Source organism: Pollachius pollachius (genome assembly GCF_949987615.1).
Source record: "Pollachius pollachius genome assembly, chromosome: 13".
NCBI classification, from domain to species: Eukaryota; Metazoa; Chordata; class Actinopteri; order Gadiformes; family Gadidae; genus Pollachius; species Pollachius pollachius.
This window is the reverse complement of record NC_136946.1, coordinates 15,781,173-15,796,864: the sequence shown is the minus strand read 5'-3', so window position 1 is coordinate 15,796,864 and position 15,692 is coordinate 15,781,173. Positions and strand designations below refer to the sequence as shown.

The 15,692-nt window shown below is 45.7% G+C and overlaps 1 protein-coding gene across 6 annotated transcripts in view; it reads right to left on the bottom strand.

Annotated features, from left to right (window-relative positions):
- The window catches only part of trioa (trio Rho guanine nucleotide exchange factor a), a 77,826-nt gene that overhangs the window by 51,687 nt on the left and 10,447 nt on the right, over positions 1-15,692 (bottom strand). For all 6 annotated transcript variants that reach the window (XM_079750076.1, XM_079750077.1, XM_079750078.1 and 3 more), the window contains exons 2-4: positions 11,107-11,157; positions 3,728-3,802; positions 1,866-1,980 (exon numbers count right to left, since the gene is read on the bottom strand). In XM_079750076.1, the coding sequence (XP_079606202.1) occupies positions 1,866-1,980; positions 3,728-3,802; positions 11,107-11,157 (241 nt within the window). The remainder of the gene's footprint in view (positions 1-1,865; positions 1,981-3,727; positions 3,803-11,106; positions 11,158-15,692) is intronic.

The window sequence follows — 15,692 nt, the reverse complement described above, 5'->3', positions numbered from 1 at the left end:
TAAAGACAGCAGCTGTCACTTATATCTAATAAAAAGCAACTTGTTTCACAGGGTGAAAGATTAAAAAATTTAAAAGTGTGTCCATGTTTCTCGTTTGCAGTGGGTGCCCTATATCTCCCTCCTGAAGGGGGCTAGGGGAAGGAGTCCTGACCTAGAAGCGTTGCTCTCCCCAGGTGTGTTGGGGGTCCGGCTCCACCAGCTGTCTTTGGGGGTTCATTATAATCTTGCCGACTGAACTAGCTCTTTTTGTGAGCTTGCTTTTGCTCCATGCTCCTAACTTGGTCTGAATTAATTGATGCTCATCGGAATGTGGTGATGGAGATAGATGGATAGATGGGGGGGGGGGGGGGGGGGGGGGGAGGGGGGGGGAATAAGAGAGGGATGGAGACAGACAGCGAGCAAGATCTAAAGAACAGATCAGAGGAATACTAAACGCAAACATTCAAAACAGGAAGGATAGGGGCTGGGGGATCAAAACAAATGATGTGACGCATCTTTCTATACTGCGTGGAACGCGGCGAGCACCGACCACGCAGGCACCCACACACTGGAGATACGTGTGCACCCACACTCTCTGCAATCATCATAGAGTGGAGAGCAGTTCATCAGATTCACCGTCATGGGTTCACCAATCCATCATGCATTTACCTTCCAATGCAGAATACTAAATAAATGGACTGAAACGTGACATTTTCAATAACAATCAGAGCACCTTTCCCAACACACACACACACACGCACGCGCACACACACCCGCCACACACACACACACTGGATGAGAAGCCTGTGTTTGTTGTTTGGTGCTCATTCCCGAAATAGAATGGACATATGGAGCAATTCTAACCCTTAACCGAATGGCTGGAGATGGAACGAACCGAAGGCTACATTTGTTTACAACCGAGAGCCACAACGACAAATATTCGGATGCAAATACAGGCAGAGCAGAAAATAAGAGGACAACAAACAAACAAACATGACCCGCATAAATCCGAGGGGGGAAGGAGGGGTTGTTAGTGGCGGAGATGGAGACGGAGAGACCAGAGAAATCAAAAGACGATAAACAAGGTATCGTCGGAAAGAAATCTATAAATACAAGACGAGTGCGAGGGATGGAGGGAGATGACGGGATGAGAGAAGGAGAGATTATCCCTCCGTGACGGACATGACGGGTGTCAACAGATGGAGCGAGCGATGGAAAAGGATGGAGAACGAGCGAGACGGCACACGGCATGGTCGAAGAAAGGAGAGAAGGAGAGCGAGTACCTGAGAGGTGAGGTTCTCCCTGCTACTCTCAGCTACTGGTCCGTCACAACATCCACTGCAATGCCTTCGCTACTGCGACACTTTATTTTGCTTTCATACTCCTGACTCCCTCCCTCTTGCGCTCACTCTCTCTCTCCCTACACCCACACCCACAATTAAACGCGCACATGCGCACTCCCTCCGCGCTCCGGTGGTTGTAATCCTTTCTGTCCATCTCGCTCTCTCTCTCTCTCTCCCCCAGTCCCCTTTCTCTCTGTGGAATAGCGCTTGTGTCTTGTGTGCTGTCATTAGCCCTCTCTCCTGTGCAACACGTTTATATGGCCAACTCCTCTAATCCCGTTTAATCCAGTTTATTTGAAGATGAATAGAGAGATATACAGAGATTTCTGTATAGAGATAGATGGTGATGTCGCGTTCTGGTATTTTTTTTCCTCCAACACCATCTGCCTCTCCCTCTCTCCCTCTCCCCCTCTCCCTCTCCCTCACATCTGCTTACAAATCTCAGCTTTGGCCGTTCGGCTCACATCCGCTCATCCTTCAAATACCACACACACACATACACAGATACACACGGACACGCGCGCGCACACACACACAGCCTACCTAGGGATTCCGGCCAGGTAGGCTATGAGTTTGCGCAGGTCTTCCTGTCGTATTCTGTCGTGGTTGCTGCGTGATGGAAATGTTAAGACGGGACCTCCCCGCCTGTCTCTGCCACCTGGAAGGGGAAAACAAGACAGGTTAAATAAATGTTCTCACACCAACCATGCAGCCATGCCAATATTCTAGGCCCATTTTTGTTGTTGTAGGATTTAAACAATATTCAAGTGAACAAGTGCACCAGGTTAATGGACAGGCCTTTTTTGTAAAAATAAAATACGGCACTGAAGGGCCCAAAGTGTTTGAATTAGGGATGGGCATGATTAATCGATGATCGAGTAATCGATCATTAAGAAATTTGTCGATGGCATAAAATTTTCGTCAATAAAACTAATGCTAAGAAATATCTGCACACGGTGTGTCTTTTAACAATTACCATTCGTAGTGTTGTTCAGCAGAGAAATAGTCAGCCAAAGACATTGACCTTGCTTAGCAACCGGACACGACCGGATAAGTTACCGGACTACTTGCGGAGTGATAAGAAAGACGTGAATCAGGCAAAAATGTCCACTTTAAAAAAGTACAAAGTACGTAAAAGTACAGACGGACCAATTGCGAGCTACTGCAACTGCTGATGCCATCTCACTAAGTGAAAAAGTAGCCGCACCCATCCCAAACCAATTGGAATAAGTGTATACATTTTGATTATAGCAGACTACACCACATCTTCTATTCCGCATGTACTTCTATTGCGATCAGATAATTGTATTCCGATTTACATGGACACGTCTGATCCGATTAGATATATAATTGGAATAGATTTATTCCTATCATGCATCCGAATGTACTGGATATATGGCATTTACAAAAGTGGTAAGCGTACGCCCGTATGTCTCGCGCATTCTCGTGTATTCCGATTGAGGAGTATATATGATCATTTTCTATTCCGATTGAGCTGTTATTCCACTTCTAATCGGACCAGAAGTGTCCATGTAAATGCGGGAGAATTAACGGCCAATTGTCATTGCATTTTGAATATAACATATTAATAATTATAGATCGACAATTTAATCGAATGCCCATCCCTAGTTTGAATAATCAATAATAATGATTTGATTTCTAACGTGTGATGTACCTAGATATAATCATATTGGAGACTGTTGGACCACTGGTATGGCCATCAGCTGAAAACAGGCAGATTCTGGTCACTGTCCAATCTATTGCTGCATCTGTACTAAACCAGCGAGACAGCAGAGAGGACCCTGCATTCTGGCTGACCCCGGCCGTATGTCAGCCTAAACTACCATTGAACAATAAAAACATTGTGTGTAAGCACTTCGTCCTGCCATATGTACATTCTTGTCAGTTGCTCCAAGGGTAAACAACGGTTTGCCCTAGGTTTAACTAGGCCGCTGACTGGGACAGCGGCAGTGGGACATCCTAGTGCCATGCAAGTTGTGAACCGAACTAATGAAGGCAGCCCCTCGAATGAGCGTGTGCAGGTTGGATGTGGGCCTCCATGTTTTGGCCTGTATCCCTAATAATCTAAGCAATCAATTTACACCATATTTTTTCAGTCACCGCCCCCCCCACTACCCACCACCATTCCAGAAGAAAAACATGTTTAAGCATATTGCTGTAGCAGGTACTGCCATAGCTATGCAGGCTCTGACTGCAAGTCATCTCCATGGCAACGACGTCCTGTCAGACAGGACTATTCATTGTGTTTTGCCCCTCGTCCTTGGCCGAGTTAGACTGGGTCACACACACACACACACACACACACACACACACACACACACACACGGCTAAGAAAAAGAGAAACATTAAAAAAGGTAATTAATTTATAAGCAGACGGCACTCACCTGACAGAAAGGCAACCTTCTCTTTGAGGATGGGCAGCACCTCTATAGCTCGCATCTCCTCATTGCGCTTGAAAGCTGGATGGAGAGAAGGGACAAACCACATGATCAGACAAACAATAAGACAGCAGTATTCAAACCCCAATCTTTCATTACATGTTCCCTCCATAAGAATAATAGGACTTGGTCGTAGATTCGGTCTAATTTGCTGGCAGCAACCTCACAGCTCATTTCCAAAAATCTGCTAGTGCATGAAATTCTGTTCTCACGCACACAAACATTCCCCTTGGTTTTGAATGACAGCTTGACTAGACTGCTCCTCCCGCCCAAGGCGAGGCAAGGAGAGAGAGACAGAGACAGAGATACATACTGAGAGAGAGAGACAGAGGCAAAGAGACAGAGAGACAGACAGAGAGAGAGAGTGACAGAGAGAGTGACGGACAGCGAGAGAGAAAGAGCAGAACGGTCAAAAACTAACAGTATTATTCTGGTCAAAACTAACTTCTTTCATGGGTAGTCGAACACAAAGATGCCTTTTCTGTAACCCCACAAGGTTAAATAGGGTAAAGAAAAGGAGACCATTAAGGCTGAGCCAAAATAACCCCACCATTAGTGAGCTCCCCATTGACACATGGATGGAATTCACTCCTCTGTGGCCTTGGTGGAAATAAGAGATGGGCAGGGCTGGCAAATGCCCTTTGACTATTTGGTAAAAGGACAAATGTTACCTTGTAGACATTGCTACAAGGACAGATGTTGTGGGTTTATGGAATGACATTTGAATGCGTTGTATTTGATTGTGGGATGATCATTGCTCTCACACACTCCATATTTCTTGACAGTATTTGGTGGTATCCTCCCTGGGCTTTGACCATTACTCTCCACACATAAGGATGTGACTACTTACAGTCGATGGCTATAGTTTTTTATTAATATCTTGAAATGATTGTCTTATATTCGTGCTTTGCACTGATGTATTTTCATGTGTGTGTTTTGCCTGTGTGTGTTATGCCTTTGTATCATTGTTTTACGTGTGAGTGTATTTTTTGTGTGTTTGTGATTTGCGTGTGCACATTTGTAGACGCGCGAGTGTGTCTACACCATTCCAGCTTCTCCAAAGTAATGATATTTTTGCGATTTCAGTCTTCTCTTTGTGAACAATGAAATTCAAAACCAAAAATACATTATTTTTTTTTCTCCATTTGGAGGCTTACATTGACAATATTGTAGATAAGTCATAGTCTGAGCGATGAGGTTATCAAAGAATCATCATGGACTACGGGACAATCTATCTATATTATTTGAAATACTTAATTTGGCAATTTGAATGACCATATTACAGTAGAATAATCTCTCAAACTCATAATCTCTCAAACTTTTGTTGGTCACGTAATTCATCAAAACTACAAGGAGCATAGGGAGAGCTCAATAATTATCATCACCATGAGCTAGTATAAACACACATCAAATAAAGAACATAAATAAAAAAACATCACATCTCTATACAGTCTCCCAACTTTTCCCAGACGCAATTTCTCAGGTCCATTTTGTTTGTGCATCTCAATGCGGCTCAGGCTACAAAAAACGGTGACATATTAAGTGTTGCTACTGATCTTTCTAACCACGGGGGAATTCAATACTGTGAGATAGAGCTTTCTGTTTTGATACAAACAAATGTAGCATCTTCTAGCGATGTACATCTGCATCACACTCCCTCGCTCCCGCTTTTCAAACACAACATGTCTTTCAGAGGCAATTCTCTGCCATCCTAATCACTCACGTACCTTGAAACACTTCAAACGCACGCGCACAAAATCAATGAGTGTTCTCTGGCCTAAGCTGGACAATGCGTCCATTAGAGATGAAATACACAGGCAGCAAATGAGCAGATGATGTCATGGTTCTCCGCATTTCCTGTTGGGGCTGACGCCGACTTGTTCCAGAACACTGTGTGTAGCTTTTCACACACAAGTAGCGGTTACATAACGAGTCAAATGTAAAAGTCAGTTGTACAGAGTTAATCCCTTTCAATAATATTTCCATCATGCAAATTCCCAAATCTGAGAGTGGGTGTCTCTTACACACACACTATATTTTTCAACCTCTGACCATCAGGCTCACACTTTGTCTATGGAGTGAAAATCTCGGAACCCTAAACTAGCCTTACTCATAACAACATGATGATCCAGACAAAAAAAGAACAACACCAACTCCTTCCACGCCCATCTCCTTCTCCACTTGCAGCAGCGGACCAGTGAAACCAGTGCTGTGTCAAACCCGGCAGCAGTCCTGAAGATGGCCACTGCCTTGCTGCCTGCTTTGCTAGCTGCCATCCAGCTGCATGAAAATCAAAGGTCAATGGAACCTTAGTTTCACATGACAGACTTTAGGTTCATATCTGAAGTTTGACAGCTGACCACATCTAATCTGGGTGAACTGGGCGTTTCACTTTCTTTCGCTTCACATTTGTTTTGACCAATCATGGTGCTGGCATGTTGCTGTGATCCGTGAGAGCGCGCTGAATCATGGGCTCTACCGCTGGCCCTGAATTCAGCAGTAGTACAGAGTAACGACTGCCAAATTGGCTGCCTAATTAGTGGTCGAATTGAATTCCAGACTTTAGGTAACGGCCAATGCTGGTACGTTAAGAAGGCTTGTAGATATTTTTGAATTCTGTACTGTATGTTTAACCTTCACTGTATCAACAGGACTGACACCTTTATTACTTAGACACACACATCCACCCACATACGGGATGTTAACAGTCAACCCATTAACCGTTCACTGACAATAAGAGGATAAGGTGTCAATATGAGGTGGACAAGGTGTCAGAGAGGTGCCTCTCTCAGAATTCTGAGATAATGAACTCGTAAATTCAGAGCATCATTTTTTTCCCCCAGTCAAAACTTAATCCGATTTCTGAGAGCGGTATTTTTTTAATTCAGAAAAAAAAAGAAGTATTTTAGCCATTCAGTCTTCTCTTTGTGTTAAGTTCTCCTTTATTATCCCTTTTGGGGGAAAATTATTTTCTCTACTTTTAACCCATCCTGGAGCCGGTGAAAATATGGGGCAGCAGCGGCACACCAGATCACCCGGAGCAGTGGGCGGGCAGTACAGAACTACTCCCCCTGTCCACATTAACCAGTAGTCCACGGATGCCCTCCCTGTCAACTCTGATGGTTTCGAATTTGAATCCCGATACTCACTACAACATTGTACCACTTTAAGAAAAGGCAAGACCTTGAATCTTCGACGATTCAAAGCGTTTTGATAGAAAGACATTTTGTAGCTGCTGTTTTTATGTTTCAATCGAGATTCCGAGAACAATAGTGTGTATAATAGTGCAGCAATGCATTTGGAGGATGGGGGTGATAAATGAGTGAAACCTCAGCATTGCTTGCCTTCTCAAGGGAAAAACCTTGGCCTATTGCCAGATGTAGAAGTTATACAATGCTTTGTCTGCTGTGTGCAATTTGCTGTGTTGTGTTTTGCTTTCAAGACATTTCCTAAGTGTTTGTTTGATAACCCCTCTGTGTAATGGCAGTAGCACAATCCAATTAGTTTCTTTTCAAAGTAGAGCATGTTCTAGCCCCATAGTCTCAAAGGATATAAGATGTCAGCATTTCAAATCCATTAAAGATGATCCAAATAAAATAAAAATGCAACAGTAGCTGTCCCATCAAACAACGCATTTTACATTCATACACATGCAGATACAACTCTTCTACATTCTCTTTATCAAAGCAAGTTTTGTCTTGATCTGACTTGAATACCATGCGGAAACAGACAGAAAGGACACAGGCCACTGTTTGATTTCATATACGCTTGATATTAAGTATGGCATAGTTGGGCTGTAGTCAACCAAAATAAATCTTTAAACTCGACTCAATGACTCTACCGACTATGGTCCATTTCACCATCTTATTTCACCAACCAGTATGGCTGTGGAGGGGGGGGCGGCGATCAGAGGTCTGCATTACCACTAATGGGACACTGATCTGGCCTTTACTCCCAACTAAAACACCAGTCCATTCTAGAGTTTCTGCTATGCGCGCCCCTCCCCACACCTCTCTCCGCTGCCTCAATGACACCTTCGGACCAGTTTGCCCGTGCACTGGGGGTCTCCCTGTGCATGATGGCCGTGTGCCGCTACCTCCTCGTGGGGGTGAGACAGGGGTGTTGCAGGGTATAGGGTGGAGTCCTAAATGGGAGGATTCATCGTGTCGCCAGCATGTGCTGACAGCATGAAGCAGTTTAAGAGCAACTGGCGTTAAGGGGGCAGTTGGTGGTAGTACCTTACTACAATTGGCTGCTGATATGCAGCTCATTGCTAATGCCGCATTTCACAAATATTGCGGTGGTGAGGGACGGTAGGACACAGGCCGAAACACACATAGCTTTGGTGGATCTAAACAGTTGAGACTGGGTGGGTGCGTGCGTGCGTGCGTGCGTGCGTGCGTGCTTGCATGCGTGTGAATGTGTGTGGGTGAGTGTGTGTTATCAAATGCCTTAGCCGAGTCAGGAGGACCAGTGGGAATAAGACAGGCTTCATACATTAAGCACTCACACTCCCATTCCATCCATTTTTCTCTGCAACTTTTTTCTAGATACACTGTCGAGTGTGGGGTAAGTGTCATCATATTCGTCTACTTATTTGGTAGATGGGAAATGGTATTAGACAAGCTTCATACAGTGCTCGTCAAGGCCTTAACGTTGTTCTGCCTGGTTTGGCCAGACCATTAGTGCAACAATGTTGTTTTCATTATGTCAGCGCAATCTATGCAACACAATGTTTTTACACTACAATATTCTTTCAAACGACTACTGGTGAACACATCCTATTTGTATGATATCGGCGGGTAACAAACGTTGAAAAGTAGAGCGATCACAATTTCAGCTAGGTTAACCGAAAATCGCAGCTGAGGTTGCTTATGCAGCCCTGCTCGTCTATTCACGAGTCAGTGATCCAGGACATCCATCTGGACTTTGTCGTGGCAGTCGCGCCTTTGATTTGAGCGACACGGCTCAGCAGCTAGGACACTGGGCCTTGTGGTGCTGCAGGCACCTGGTTACGTGCTGAAGTTCTGCTGCCAGGGTGCTAAAGCAGAATGTCCTTAGACTATAGGCCTTAGGAGATCGAAGGAGTCGTAAGGGAATTAGAGAGATAGCAAAAGAGAGAGAAGGCAACAGTTGTGAGGGTCATCACTGATGTTAACTGTTGGCATGGGCAACAGGCCTGGCTACACACCCCCACACAGACACACACACCTAGAGGTCAACAACATGCAGAGATCTCATAATAGTTTCAATCCAGCAGCTGACTTGGACACTTGGACACTCTGCTCATAAACCAGCTGCAATAGTGTGTATGTGCATGCATGTGCTTATGTGCCACAGTGCAACGCGAGTGCAATTTGATGCTCGGCTTGGTTCTGCGTCGTATAGGACGATCACATTCCCTGCGTGTCTGGAATGCAGCGATTTGTGATGTAAATGGTTGGAACTCATGGTCTACTCAGTGTCTCTAGGAATATCTGTGAGGGATTTTTAGAAACTCACCCCAACCAAAATCACTTGGGAAATCAATTTCTTGAGACATGCAACATCTATTTTGTTTCTGTGGTCTCTGGTCAGTCTACTTGGTTTGTGTACTATTTATTGATCCCCACAGGGACATGGTTTAGATTGGTGAGATGTGGAGCTCAGAATGAAAGCAGAATTTGGGCCTCACCCCGAAACATCTCATGATCATCGATATAACGTCAGGAACCACAACTAGCAGAGCTTGGCTGGGTGGGGGGAGTGAAGACCATCTTTAACTTAATACTGATTTACAACAAACTAAGCTAACATCAAAATATGATTTTCAGGGCAATGGGAGGGGGTCGAAAGATACTTGCATTTACACAGAATAGCCCACAATATTGAAATTGTAGATACCCCCAAGCCAACTCCATGATGGCATGGAAACATGGATGAATGATGAAGACTAGACGATGTACAAAAACTGGGCTGGGATGTGTATGAGAGTGTTTGTGCACTTATCTTATCTCTCTCCGTTTCTCTCTTTCCCTCTCTCCCTCCCTCTCGTCCTCATTTTGTCTTCCTGTACAGCCTGCAGCATCGTCGCACTCCTTCACTGCCTGCCAATTAATCAACCAGCTTGTTGCTAGTAATTATTTACAGCCCCATGCGTCCTCTCCCTCACTAACGGTCTCTACTCCTCTCCGTCCCTCTCTCCCCATCACTCTCCCTCACCCTCTGACTGATGCCAGAGACCCCATGTCCCCTTAAGCCGTCGGCCTGCTTAGCTCTGCTAGGGAATGGTCTTCCTCCTCCTCCAGCAACATACGCATTTAAAAACCACACAGACACACAAGTGTTCCAGTGCGCAGCTCCATTGCATACCGAGTCAAGAGCTGAAAATGACTGCCTGCCGTTTCAGTGTTTTTAAAAATCACACGTCAATAAAAGCAATATCATAACGTTCAGTAACATTGCAGAACTATGTGCTACACCAGCACAAACCCTCCCCTCTTTGGGTCCCCCAGCCTGGGTCTATCTTGCCCACCATCTCTTCATCAACAAATGGGCTGGCCAACCCCGCCCCAGAAAACACACACTGAAAAAAAAACACGTGCACTAACACACACACATAGACTCTATGAGGAAGTAATCAGTGGAGAGCAGCAGGAGAGAAGCAAACAACGATGGTTCCCTAACAACGCCATCGGGTTCATGTTGATGCGTTTACAATCAGTCCTTCAGCCATGAGCCATACATTAGCAGTTAGCAAGCTGTGGCAAGGATGTGTGTAAGATTGCTGAGCATATAGTAGCTAACACAAAGGAGTACCTTCTAGGGCCGTATGAAACACAATGTCTCCAACGGAGGTGGTTTCTTGGAAAGTATTTTCATTCAAAAGAATGTAAAGGAGAATTCCTCCAGACCAAAGTCATTTAGTGTTGGTAAGAAAAGGTTATGGGAAGTGATAAAAAGTACTCAGAGTAGGGTTCTTTCAATTAGCCATCGCCAGAACGGCTTTGCTAAGGAGACCCTAAAATAGGTGACCACAGTGTAGAAGATAGATGGGTCAAACGGGTGAACAGGGACACAGGAGGTTTGGAGACGAAAGTGAGGGAGGGATAAGCAGTGTGTCCCATTAACAGGGTGTGTGTGTGTGTGCATGTGTGTGTGTGTATGTGTGATAGATGACAGCTGATTATAGCCTGTCTGTGTCGCTCGCACTGGGAACAATGAAAGCTGAAACCAATGTGTTGTGTGTGTGTGTGTGTGTGTGTGTGTGTGTGTGTGTGTGTGTGTGTGTGTGTGTTGCACAATGTGATGGAGTGGAGTGTTGGATAGCTACAAAGACACATTACCTGCTATGTGGCTAGATACATCTCCTTTTGGCTCTTTAGGGAGGGAACCATCTGCAAATCAAAAAAAACAACAACAATGTCAGTTATGCACAAAAATACTTATTGAAATGGTAACAGTGGTAGGGGCCGCGAAGGAGAAGGGCTGTTATGTTGAACCCCAATCACAGTTCTACATCCTGCAAATATGTGAAGATCCCTGAACATACTGTTGTTCAGACACTGAACACGCCCCTTTGGCTGTTTAAGACCTTTGCTGCGATGACGGGCAGTACTCAGAGCTTAAGAAGTCTGGAGAATTTACATTTCGTTATTGGCTGCATTTTTGGCAATAAGCCAAATGTCTTATTTGGCAATAAGTCATTTTTCCCCAGATACAAACAGTTTCGCCACCGACAGCAAGTTCATATCATTCATAATATTGCAAATGAAACGGTTTTCATCGGCAAGCCATAGGCTCAATCACCATCGCGTTACCTCTTTCCACGTTAGAGAGTGACAATTATTTGTTATTTATCTTATCTCTTTGAGTTTGCACTTCAACAGTGCGTCAGCCTTCTATGCAAAGTTCCGCCTCAATTCTTCCCTGATTGGTCGAGCACGGACCAGGCGTCTTACAGTTGGTAGCAATCCACCAACTAAAGCAGTACATTTTAATGATTTTGCACATCTTTTTTCGCATTGTGCTTTTCAACATTTCAATGGAGTAGACTCTTCACGGTTGAGTTTCCGGATTTCCTTGTCAGGTCATGTAGACTGTGTTCGAAACGCTATACTGCCCCCTTGTGTGCACGTTCACGTAAGGTATAGGTATAAATAATGACAGCTCTGCAAGACATGCATTGTGTCTGTGAGCCATGACGTGGAGCTTCGCAAACATGGGTTATGCTGAACTAACAGGGCCTCTCATCATGAATGGAGATTTCTAACAAAAGTTCAGAATGAGTGCCCCTATCCCGTTGTGCAGTCCAAAACATAGCGATGATTGAGGAGCAGTATTCTAAGTAGTGTGTGTGTGCATCCTTGCATGCGTGCATGCGTTTTGTGCAAGAGACAGAAGAAGAGGGACGGAAGAGTTCTGACCCACAGCACATCATGTGTTTGCTGATGTGAACAACAGCCAGCCAGACAGAGTCAGGCCAGCAGACTGGCATACTATTCTGCTGATTCACTGACACCTTACCCCCGTTTCCTCTTCCTTGTTGTGGGATGTGTTGCTGGGAGATGGGGGCTGTTGACCATAGTGGCTGGTCAGGTAGAAGAGATAAAGGGGTCAAACGACGCCCACTTGACTGTGAGTTTGACTCTTTCAGGAAAACTAGGCAACCATCCTAAAGCAATCACTACACATCCGTAAAAATCAATGACAAAGACAGATGAATTGACAGATGCTGCTGTCCAACCGGACGCAGAATATAATTCTGAGATTCTTCATGGCCAACGGAAAAATTGGCATTTGCAGAAACTGCAAGCATTTAACCCATAAAGGCCTTGCTCCGTGTGCTTGTGTGGATCTGATGCACCACAGGGTCTGAAGCATGCCTTAGGACACAGGTCATCAAAGAGCTTCCGAACAAATAGGGGAGAGGTGAAGAAGAAAAGTTAATGGGCCAAAACAAAACATGAGTATATGTGTGTGTTCTTAATGGGATTCCAATGCCTTTAAAAAAAACAATATCCTCCCTTGATGTACCTAGAGGATGGGCACCACTGCCAGGCAGACCATGCCTTTGAAAACGTGTAGAAAAAGAAAAGAAAGATCAGTGAAGGGAGAAAGACCAAACAACACCATTCTTGACATATTCGCGTTGCCTTAGGAATGTGCCAGAGCCACAGCATCCTCATCATTAAGGGGGAGAGAGAGCTCCAGTATCAGCAGTGTTAAGGGGGAGAGAGAGCCCTAGTATCAGCAGTGTTAAGGGAGGGAGAGCCCTAGTATCAGTAGTGTTAAGGGGGGAGAGCCCTAGTATCAGCGTTAACGGAGAGAGAGAGCCCTAGTATCAGTAGTGTTGAGGGGGAGAGAGCGCCCTAGTATCAGCAGTGTTAAGGGGGGGGAGAGCCCTAGTATCAGCGTTAACGGAGAGAGAGAGCCCTAGTATCAGTAGTGTTAAGGGGGAGAGAGAGCCCTAGTATCAGTAGTGTAAAGGGGGGGAGAGCCCTAGTATCAGTAGTGTTAAGGGGGAGAGAGCCCTAGTATCAGCGTTAAGGGGGAGAGAGAGCCCTAGTATCAGCAGTGTTAAGGGGGAGAGAGAGCCCTAGCATCAGTAGTGTTAAGGGGGGGAGAGCCCTAGTATCAGCGTTAAGGGGGAGAGAGAGCCCTAGTATCAGCAGTGTTAAGGGGGAGAGAGAGCCCTAGTATCAGTAGTGTTAAGGGGGGGAGAGCCCTAGTATCAGCTTTAAGGGGGAGAGAGAGCCCTAGTATCAGTAGTGTTAAGGGGGAGAGAGAGCCCTAGTATCAGCAGTGTTAAGGGGGAGAGAGAGCCCTAGTATCAGTAGTGTTAAGGGGGGGGAGAGCCCTAGTATCAGAGTTAAGGGGGAGAGAGAGCCGTAGTATCAGTAGTGTTAAGGGGGAGAGAGAGCCCTAGTATCAGTAGTGTTGAGGGGGAGAGAGAGCCCTAGTATCAGTAGTGTTGTGGGGGAGAGAGAGCCCTAGTATCAGCAGTGTTAAGGGGGAGAGAGAGCCCTAGTATCAGTAGTGTTAAGGGGGAGAGAGAGCCCTAGTATCAGTGTTAAGGGGGAGAGAGCCCTAGTATCAGCGTTAAGGGGGAGAGAGAGCCCTAGTATCAGCAGTGTTAAGGGGGAGAGAGAGCCCTAGTATCAGTGTTAAGGGGGAGAGAGCCCTAGTATCAGCGTTAAGGGGGAGAGAGAGCCCTAGTATCAGCAGCCTAAGGGGGGGAGAGCCCTAGTATCAGCTTTAAGGGGGAGAGAGAGCCCTAGTATCAGTAGTGTTAAGGGGGAGAGAGAGCCCTAGTATCAGCAGTGTTAAGGGGGAGAGAGAGCCCTAGTATCAGTAGTGTTAAGGGGGGGGAGAGCCCTAGTATCAGAGTTAAGGGGGAGAGAGAGCCCTAGTATCAGTAGTGTTAAGGGGGAGAGAGAGCCCTAGTATCAGCAGTGTTAAGGGGGAGAGAGAGCCCTAGTATTAGCAGTGTTAAGGGGGAGAGAGAGCCCTAGTATCAGTGTTAAGGGGGAGAGAGCCCTAGTATCAGCGTTAAGGGGGAGAGAGAGCCCTAGTATCAGCAGCCTAAGGGGGAGAGAGCCCTAGTATCAGCGTTAAGGGGGAGAGAGAGCCCTAGTATATTCAGCGTTGAGCGAGAGCGAGCCCACAGCTCATCAGAACATAAACAGTGAGCGCCATTGACGTGGCGCCAGAATTCAAATGCACAACCACCAATGAGCACTCAGTTATGAGTGAATAGAGAGAAGGGCTAGGGTTCAGCAACACACAGTAGTTAGAATGTTGACATCTGACATCTTTATTCACTCCTATTTTGAAAACCTTATGAGGAATAGGTTTTGTATTTAATAAAAATCTAAAGGGAGGTTTATGTCGCTTCACTAACAGCCAATGGCCACCTGGTGTTTTCCCACTACACTATACTGGCCCGGCGTGGTGCAGTTTGGTTGGGTGCAGCAGCCCAGTGCGGCAGGGATTTGCATTCCCATTACAACCGGGCATCACACTTAAAAAGGTGGAAAAAGTACCAATGGAAAAACACCACCGGTGACCAGTGTAGGTCACCCTAAAGCCGTTTGTATGAAGATAAACAACAACACACCAACGTTCAGAACCTCCAGCCAGCGTAACTCCTACCCAGGGCTGTTTGACAGTGGCTTTACTGTACCTGAATCACCATCAGCCCCCACCCGGCGCCAGACCCTACCCTGACACTAGCAGAGAGGTTTCTCGGCAAACACTCTCATCGCTTGACTCATACAGTGGTCGTCGTCACATGGTGGCCTACGCTGAACAGTCACTGAGCAAAGACCCCGTTCTTGTTTCAACACGCCTATTGTCTGGTTAAGATGTAACTTCTCGGAATGTGAGAAGTTACAAGCTGCTATGGACATAGGACTTAATAAATTAACTTCTTAAATATGAATCAATGAATAATAAATGTATAAAAAATTTAAAAAAAACAATATCCTCCCTTGATGTACCTAGAGGATGGGCACCACTGCCAGGCAGACCATGCCTTTGAAAACGTGTAGAAAAAGAAAAGAAAGATCAGTGAAGGGAGAAAGACCAAACAACACAATTCTTGACATATTCGCGTTGCCTTAGGAATGTGCCAGAGCCACAGCATCCTCATCATTAAGGGGGAGAGAGAGCTCCAGTATCAGCAGTGTTAAGGGGGAGAGAGAGCCCTAGTATCAGCAGTGTTAAGGGGGGGAGAGCCCTAGTATCAGTAGTGCTAAGGGGGGAGAGCCCTAGTATCAGCGTTAACGGAGAGAGAGAGCCCTATTCCCTAGTATCCCTAGTATCAGTAGTGTTGAGGGGGAGAGAGAGCCCTAGTATCAGCAGTGTTAAGGGGGGGAGAGCCCTAGTATCAGCGTTAACGGAGAGAGAGCCCTAGTATCAGTAGTGTAAA